Genomic DNA, 9,194 nt, shown 5'->3' on the forward strand with positions numbered 1-9,194 from the left:
AAGAGCAAGCACAGAGTTCTGCGCTGATCCCTTGGGTGGGAAGGGCAAAGTGAAGTGGAAGGGGATGGTCCACAGGACTCCCTGGGTTTCCTTTCCTGCCAATCTCAATGTGGATTCCAGCCCTGACTGACCTGGAATGGGAAATCCAGACATGTGGGGACTCAGCATTTCAGTGACTAAACTGGTGGCACAGAGCACAAAATCTGAAGAATTGGTACAAATGCTGTAATTTATACCACGGGGTGAGGGTGCATTTGGGAACCTTTGTGTCTTTTTTTTCTGCGTCTGTCGGTAAAACTGTGTTCTTTGTTTCATCCAAATGGGGAGCTGAGAAGGTGTTTTCAGACTCAGTTCATTTCAAAGCAGCCTGTAACCTCTCTTCCTTTTAGAATTAGAAGAATCTCCCTTAACTGTGAAGAGTGACATGGCTACTATTGTCAAGGTTATGCAGCTCCCAGACTCAGGCCTTGAAATTCGGGACAGGATGTGGTTAAAAATCACCATCTCCAATGCAGTGATAGGTAAGCAGATCCCAGGAATGCTGGAGGAAAAAAAACCCAGTGACTTCATGGTAATAAATTCAAGAAACTACCTTTATATGAACTTTTTATTTTTCTGCCCATGACCTCTTAAATTGACTTGCTATTTATGAGCAGCTCTGAGTGGGACAGGAAATAATTAATCCCTCTTGTTTGAGCCTGGGCAGCCAAAACTGCTGCATGTTTCTCATGCCCACACAGAGCCTGGTTCTTAATCCTCAGTTTTATATCTCAGGTGTTCAGGTGGCTCTAGCAATCTGCCCAAGCTCAGTAGAGCAACAGTCCTTGGAATTCCAGTTCCAGCCTTAATAAAACACCTTAATTAGTTTTAAAATTGTCACAACTAGTCTGCCTATGGTCTGAGCTGTGCTAACACTTAGTCAGTCTAGACTGCAGTTACTTTTTGCTGAGAAAGGCATTGGAACACAGGTCTTTTGACAACCTGACTCTTGAGGAGGATGACTCTTCTAGTCACTTGTTGTTTGGAAATGCTGTGTAATTTTCATGGTAGAGTTGCACAATGTGTGTAAATGAAATTTTCTCTGTGTGTATTTGATGTCAGTGTTCATGGAGTGGATCAGTTGGGCTCAGACGATCCCGTGTGTCCCCTCTCCCTGTTGTCATTTCAGGAGCAGACGTGGTTGACTGGCTTTACACACACGTGGAAGGCTTCAAAGACCGGCGGGAGGCGAGGAAATACGCCAGCAGCATGTTGAAACACGGCTACCTCAGGCACACTGTGAACAAAATCACCTTCTCAGAGCAGTGCTACTACGTCTTTGGAGACCTCTGTGGCAGTAAGTCCCCCTCTGGGGAGGGCAGAGCTCTGTGTGTGTGTCCCTTGTGCTCACAGGACGTTTGTCCTCAGCATGAGGAAGAACTTTCCAGGGAGGGTGGCAGAGCACTGGAGCAGCTGCCCAGGGAGGGTGGGGAGTTGACAAGGTCAGAGGTTGGACTTGACGATCTCAGAGGTCTTTTCCAACCCAGCTGATTCTGTGATTTTGAGTCTCCCTCTCTGGAGACATTCCTGACCCACCTGGATGCGTTCCTGTCTCACCTGCTCCAGGTGACCCTGCCCTGGGCAGATCCCTGGGGAGGTCCCTTCCAGCCCTGGCTGTTCTGGGATTCAGTGAGTCCTGTGGGGTTTCACAAGTGGGTGTTGCAGAACAGGTCATTCATATCCTGAAGCTGTGGGACAAGTGGTCGATGCTTCCTGTTAGACCAGGAATTAGAACACTTAGAAGGGTGAACTCCTCAAGTAATGGCACTGAGGCTCAGGAAGGCAGGATTTACTTCTGCTGGTGCCACAGACCTGCCAGTCTGTAAAATTCTCCCCTGCCAGGTGAGAGCAGAGTCCTCACCCTTTCCCTCTTTTCCAGACCTGGCTGCACTGAACCTCAACAACGGTTCCAGCGGCGCCTCGGATCAGGACACCCTGGCTCCACTCCCACATCCTGCTGCTCCCTGGCCCTTAGGCCAAGGATACCCCTACCAGTATCCTCTGCCCCCTCCGTGTTTTCCACCAGCATACCAGGACCCAGGCTTTAGCTATGGCAGTGGCAGCGCAGGGAGCCAGCAAAGTGAAGGTAGGATGGTTAATCCGGGTGTTCTTTCCGTGCCTGTCATTATCCCGAACCATTTGCTTGCGTTCCTTCCTCCCTTCGTTCTGTCTGTGCCTGTCTTGTGGTTTTGTTTGCTACCTGCATGGGTTTTGTGCAACAGCACTTTAATCAGGGGTGTGTGTGTCTCTGGTGGAGTGGGCTTTCAGCTCTGTGTGGAAAAGGCCAGCCTGGTTTTATCCGAGTCAGGAATTGCCAGCACTGGGGCTGATAGTGCTGGAAATGAGGCCATTTCTTTGCTGGTGGAACAGGGATTAGAACAAGGTGCTCTTGGCTTTCACTTCCAATGCCCCAGTACAAAAGGAAAATCACGTTCTTGGCTTGTGTGAGACACACAAGAGGGAGGTGGCCAGCCAGAGGTTTACAGGGCTGAAACACTGCTCACAGGGAGGAGAGTCCCTTCTGTCATATGTGACAGGGAAAAAAAGAGAATACCGCATGGATTAAAGACCTGACCTCCTCCTTTCCTGCCCTAGCATAATTTTGTGATTCATTCTTAACCTTAGTAAACAAAAATGATGTATTTTTGGCTGTAAAGATATTATTTTTTAATTTCTTTTTTTTTAAAAAATCACTTCCAGAGTGAGTTTTGCTTTTGGAAATGCTGCCAGTAAAGAAAGGGTGAGGTTCCTCTTGTGTTTTTGCAGTGAGCATCCAGTAACTTGGATGTAACTTATCCCTGTTTACCACAGCCATTTGGATCTTACATTTGGAACAATGTTGGGTGTAATTTTTGGAAGCTGTGGGAATTTGTCCTGCTGCTGGGATAGGAAAGGAATGGTGTTTTATCCATGCTGTGTCCCCTGGTCGTAGAGAGCCTCACAAAAGGTGCCAAGGTGTTTGATTTTGAAAGGTTTCAACGCTTTCCTTGTTCTTCTTTTGGAAACTACACTTCTGTGTCGTTTCTTGGTTTGTAACTTGTTATTCCCTTGTTTTGTCCTGAGCAAGCATTAGACTGAAGGATTCCTAGAGGAATGGCTGACTCTAGGGGATTGGTAAGCTTCAAATGCCTCCATAACAAATCCACAGCATGACCATTTAGACTCTTGTGACCCAAATGTTTAGCTGTATTTTTTATTATTATTATATTATTATTATTATTATTATTTTGATTTTTGTTTCCTTTTTGATTGTCTTGGACGCTGTCTCAGTGCACGGCAGTGCAGTAGTGTGACATTGGCATATCAACCTGTGTGGCCCCTGTGTGATTGTTGCTGCAGCAGCTCAGAGGGGGTGGCACCACGTCCTTCACTGTCAGAACCAACAACAGAACACTGTAGTGGTGTATTTTGAAAAGAATCTCCCCATTAAAGCCAACAAATCTCAGGAATTTGGCCCTGGGTGCCAGTGTGCCCAGTGAGACCAAGGATGACAGAGAAGGCAAAGGAGTTTCTTTGGGAAAAGGTAGAAGGTACCAAAGCAGAGACAGTCACAGATTGAACCTCATTTGCTGGAGTCGAACCCCAAATCCTGCTCCTTCCTTCCGTTCCTGCTCCTCCTGGGTGGGTTCCAGCCGGGAGCTGCACTTCCAGCTGCTGCTGCTGCTTTCACTGTGCGAGCTCTGAGGTGTCTCCGTGTCCCTGTGCATGGCACAGCCTTGTCAGCTTCGTCCCACTGACCCTCACCGCCAAACCCCACGAGCCACCGCGGCTGCCGGTCCCACGCGGACCTGCCGGGAGCGGACCCCGAGCTAACTGCGCTTCTCTCTGCTTTTTTTTCCCCCCCCCGCCACCGTGGGGTGCAGGAAGCAAAAGCAGCGGCTCGAACCGGAGCACCAGCGAGAACAGCAGGCGAGCTGTGGGCAGGGAGAAGGACCGCAAGTCGGGGGGCAGTGGCAGCGAGTCGGAGCACACGGCGCGGAGCGGCGGCAGCACCGCGCGCCGGGACCGGCCCGCCAGCCAGCTCAGCCACCGCAGCCACGGCTCCGCCGCCCACAGCGACAGAAGCCACCACAGCCACCACTCCTACGGGGGGCCCCCGGGGGTGCCCCCGCTCTACAGCCTCCCCAAGCTGGGCTCCAAAGTCTACGGGACCAGCGGCCCGCCCGGAGGGCCCCCCGTGCGGGAACTGAGCGCGGTGCCCCCGGAGCTCACCGGGAGCCGCCAGTCCTTCCAGAAGGCCATGGGCAACCCTTGTGAGTTCTTCGTAGACATCATGTGAGAGGAAGTGCCTTCAGACTCTGCCTGGGGTGGCGGGTGGGTTGTTTGTTTTATTTTTTTTTGGGGGGTGGTTTGTTGTCGAACACTTAATGGAAGAGACTCGGCTGGTCTTGCATGTCACACCTTCCCGTTTGCAAAGTGTGTTGCAAAACAAAAAAAAAAAAAAAAAAAAACCAAGAAAAAACAAATAATCAAGAAAACGGAGCAAAAAATACAAAAAAAAAAAAAATCCCTCCGCAAAAAATGAACAAAAAAAAAAATCTCCTGGGATTGTTAAATATCAGCAAACCGATGGCATCTTTTCTTTATCCTTATTTTCCTCCCCCCCCCCTTCCCCTTCCTCTTGTTTTGGATTGTGAATGGCTGGTGTATATTCACATCTTGATGAGCTTTGGTCGTTGTGGCACCTACTTCGATGCAACTGGTGTATCTTTTTGGCTGATTCAAGGACTCTTATTTCACACGACTTCTCTAAATTCCCAATACTGCATAGGAGCACTTTTATTTTTCCCTGCTTTTTTCCCTCTTACAAGGATTAAAAAAAAAAAAACAACGACCCTTGGCTGGTATCTGTGATACTGCCTTGGAATGCTGTTTCTTGGATGCATCCACAGCACTGAGCAGACATTGCACCCACAGGTGTACAGACAGCACGTGCTTGGAAAGGAGCAGGATCAAACCAAGTGGAAAACAAAGTTGTGGCTACCTTCTGCTGACTAGGGAGTGTAAATCAACCTTTCTTTCTTTTTTTTTTGTTTGGTTTTTTTTTAGATATTATTCTATCAAGGGAGTGCTGGAGTCTTGCTGCTGTGTGTGCTCATTGTGCAGAGCTTGTCAAGTTATTTCTTTCAGTGTCACAATGGTGACTTTGTAGCTGCAGTCGGCCCCTGGGCATTCCATCACATCCCTGCTGACAGATGTGGCTCTTCCTCCTGGATGTGCACTTGCTTACACGGTGGAAAAGTGATTTCCACAGAAGCAGGACAGCTGCTGCCATGCAATTCTGTTAGGGTAGCTGCAGCTTTTCCCTTTTGAAGGGGATGTTCATCCCATTGCAGCAGAGGCGTAGCTAAATCCTGGCTCCCACTGGGACGTGGCTCTTCATTTTGATTTCCTTTTGGTCATCACCTGTTGTCCTGTCCTTCATTTCGGAGCAATACCTTTCTCTTCTTGTTGAAATAGAAACCTGGGGCTGTCTAATCCCACTTGCAGTGTTACCCAGGGGAATGCTCAGTGGGTAGCGTGAACATCCGAGGTGAGTGCCAGAAGAGAACATCCTTCTCAGGGTGGACACACAGTTCCATGTCCCTTTGTCACCCTGAGAAACGACTCTTCAGACACTTTGCATGTTGCCCATCCTGATAGATTTGTCACTTCTTTCCCTGTGTGCAAACACATCCCTTTGTCAGAGCCAGGGTGACGATTCCAGCCGAAGCTCCAAACGTCTGTGTTAACTGGAGACTCAAGTCTCTCCTTCAAAAGGGAACCAGGCATTTGGGCAACTCTGTGTCACTCAGACTAGGTACTCCCCTTACTGGCCTTCTAAACTAGTTTTCTTCACAAAAAACTCCCAAAAAGCTGCCTGATGTCTCTGAAAGCAGTGCTTTCATCATCCTCCATCCCATGGGCTGGCATGGATTGCCCCGTGGGTGATGGCTTCTCCAAAAGAGTGGCACTACTTAGAGCTTGACTGTGCAAACAGTACCTTTCTTTTCCTTTCCTCCTCCCAGTCCCACAGCAAAGATGCTTAACCTAACCTGGTAACCTATTCTGAAAGATTGACATTGAAAGCAATGAAGTAAATCAGGGTAAAATAATGGTGTAATTCTGCTATGTCTCCAGGAGACACTGTTAAGGAGTCTGTGACTTTACTGACAATCACTAGTGGTTCTACTTTTAAATTAATTTAAACTTTTCTGGTCTCTTATATATATATTGATTCTTCTGGCCCGCTCTGTCTTAAGGCAGAACTCGGAGGGCCGGAGGAAAAGACTCTCATTTTAATATTTCCTAAAGGGATTAAAGCTGGGGGGCTGAGCTTTTCACCCGTGGAAGAAACGTGTTTAATTTCCTTATGTCTTTCCAAGAGTTGCAGTTTACACACCTGCTGGGTTGTTTTTTTTGTTTGTTTTAATTTTATTTTATTTTTTTTTTTGGTCTCGTTGTTAATGCTGTCGGCAGAAACCGTTCTGTGTCTCGCTGGTCTTTTTGCTGCTATGTTGAAATGACTGTGTTATATAAACTCGTGTGTTTGTGGGTCACTCTGGAACGAGGCTGCAAATCCAGAACACAGGTGTGGGGGAGCATTAGTGTGCTGAGGAGTTCAGGCTGAAGCAGCTTCACCCACCCACGATGGGCACCCACCGCTCTGGGCGTGCTGGGTGCTGGGCCCTGAGGAAGCTGCTGCTTGCAGGGAGAGCAGGAGGGTGGCGATGCCCCTGTGTGGACAGTGCAATACGTGATGGCCACTGTGTGTAAAACAAACCCCTGATCCCCCCCCATCCCCTCCTTGTAGTGTCCAGTGGAATGAGTGGGAGGTCAGGCCTGATTCAATCTTTGCTAGATCCCGATTTTCAGCAGTGAACAAGAGGCAGGAGATCTCCCCAGATCCCATCCTTGGCTTTCAGTGCATGTGTCTCTCCACCAAGGGGGCCTTGGGACCTGCCTGTGCAAGGCTCTCCTGTGGGGCACAGCATTCCCTGCTGTGCCAGGTGGAAGGAAGTTTGGAGGCTGCAGTGCTGGCAGATCCATCTGTCTTCTCTCACCAGGGCCTCAGATTTACCCCTGATTTAATGTCAGTGGCTGGGCTCCAACTCCAGCGAGGGGTTTGCTGTGCAGGGCATTGGAATAACCTCAAAACAGGAGCCTTAAGTGGTTGACTTTATTTTTATTCTGGAAGTGAGACCCTGGGCTGAGCTTAATGCTCACACATCCCTGCCAGCGGATTTAACAGCAGCTTTGTCTGGAGGATCATGGAAAACGATGAGGAAACAGTTTGGGATGACATCTCCTCCCCAAAGAAGGCAGGGTCTGTAGGGGGAGTGTGTCCACCTGGTACATTAACTCTGAGGAATCTGTTTTTTTGGCAAATAAGTCTTAAAAGCACTGCTATTGTCTTTTATCTCCTGTTAGTAAATCTCCTTTTCCAAGGTAACAGTCCCCTGGACACTTTATCCAAAGGTTTATTGGATGGCAAGCAATGATGCACAGACATTGACTTTTGCTATTATTTTTGTTCTCTTCAAATGGGCAGTCCCCTCCTGAGACTTGACAGCTCATGAGTTGATGTAATTGTTTTTGGTTTTGCATTTAACTGGATTGTAATAAGATTGACTTAAAATTATTAATTCTAATCAGTGATTAGAAATACATGTAAAGAATTTTATGTACAGTAGAGGAACAAAGTTACATGATTTTAAATAATGAAAATCCAGACTATCACCTATCCTAGAATTGGTTCTACTCAAAGAGTGACCTCTTATTAGCATGGACTGCACTGTTCCTGTTAAATGTCTATTGCATAATTGAATTCTTTTTTGTAGATATTGTATTAAAACCCAAGTGTCTGTATAGTTAATATATAGCTGCTTATGTGTAAATGCTATTTTAAACACTAAAAAGCTTTTAATTTTATGTGATAACCTCGGTGTTATGTCTTCAGTTCTTTGCACTGTTGCATTTTATTCTTTATTCAAGGTTGATGAAATCCTGCTTCAATCTCCCTCTTATTTTTTTTTCCCCTCCATGTCACACTGAAGTTTTGTCCTCTCAAGAAGGTTGTTCAGGAGGTGCTGGTAGGCAGGTGGGAGTTCTGTGAGGGCTGGAGGAAAAACTGATCAGAATTTTGGACATGCTCTTGCAGCCTTCGGCTGCAGGGCCTGATGGGCCCCAGCTGACCCAGAGTGAGTTTGTCTGCAGGTGACTGGAGCTGGTTGAACAATCTGATCAGCTGCTTTTCCCTCCCTCCCTCTTCCCCTGAAAGAAAACTCAGTCTGTCATGGCTCTGGTTGTGATCAGAGTTGGCTTTCTGGCTGCTGCCAATAGGGGTAAATGGATCTTTTTTTCCTTTTCTATTTCTGGAATGATGATCAAAAGCTACTTAAGGCTTCTCTGCCATGGAATCACAGCCCTGGAGCAAGGAGAGTCTCAGGTGCAACAACATCTTCATGAAGACTTGCTGCAGGCTCCAGAAACAAGGACTCCAGGCCTCAGGTCAGAGTTTTGGTATTTTTAATCACACTGTTAAAGCGAGTGGGGAAAAGAAAAGATCTTGGTGATGTGAGTTTGGATTGACTTTGTACTGTTTGGCAGCAACGTGGAGGTTTTGGTGACCTCTGCGTGTTTTTTGGGATGCAGGAGCTTTGTGCCCTGGCTTGGGATGGTGTGATTTGCACCCTGCTCATTTCCATGTGCCTTGGCCTGATTTCCATGTCCTTTGCAAACATGTGTGAGCGAAACACAAATGAGTGAGCTGCAATTTGAATGGGTAATGCTCTCTTTATATCACTCACACAGCTGCTGTTACATATCAGAATGTTCTTTTTTATTTCTGTGTTGTTGGATATATTTGAAAATTCTTCTCAGGCTTGGGGAAGGATTCATGGCTTGATCTCTGGAGCAATTATTTAGTTAATTCGAAGGGGAAATCACCAGCAGTGTTTAGAGGGAAATGTTCTGGGTGAGGTTTCCTGCTCACACTGCCAGAGCTGAGAGAGAGATTCGTATAAAATATCACTACTGGAGGTTGGCTGATTAACTGAACCTGCTTTTGGCTCTTTGTGGGGGATGGAACAGGCCATTCCAGAGAGGATGGATCTGCTCCTCTGGCTTTAGCTGGCTGAACAGAGCCCTTTGCTTTCACAGCTGGACCTCCTGGT

At 47.4% G+C, this 9,194-nt stretch overlaps 1 protein-coding gene across 4 annotated transcripts in view; it reads left to right on the forward strand.

Moving 5' to 3' along the window:
- Window positions 1-7,958, forward strand: part of DVL1 (dishevelled segment polarity protein 1) — a 63,344-nt gene extending 55,386 nt beyond the window's left edge. For 2 of the 4 annotated variants that reach the window (XM_050322586.1, XM_050322587.1), the window contains exons 12-15: window positions 390-521; window positions 1,169-1,336; window positions 1,919-2,125; window positions 3,903-7,958. In XM_050322586.1, the coding sequence (XP_050178543.1) occupies window positions 390-521; window positions 1,169-1,336; window positions 1,919-2,125; window positions 3,903-4,318 (923 nt within the window). In that variant the 3' untranslated portion in view covers window positions 4,319-7,958. Of the gene's footprint in view, window positions 1-389; window positions 522-1,168; window positions 1,337-1,918; window positions 2,126-3,102; window positions 3,154-3,902 lie in introns of all 4 variants that reach the window. The other 2 variants (XM_050322588.1, XM_050322589.1) reach the window with 2 other exon arrangements.
- Window positions 7,959-9,194: the final 1,236 nt, after the last annotated feature.

The sequence above is a fragment of the Myiozetetes cayanensis genome, unplaced genomic scaffold (genome assembly GCF_022539395.1).
Source record: "Myiozetetes cayanensis isolate MyiCay16 unplaced genomic scaffold, myiCay2020 scf28, whole genome shotgun sequence".
NCBI classification, from domain to species: domain Eukaryota; kingdom Metazoa; phylum Chordata; class Aves; order Passeriformes; family Tyrannidae; genus Myiozetetes; species Myiozetetes cayanensis.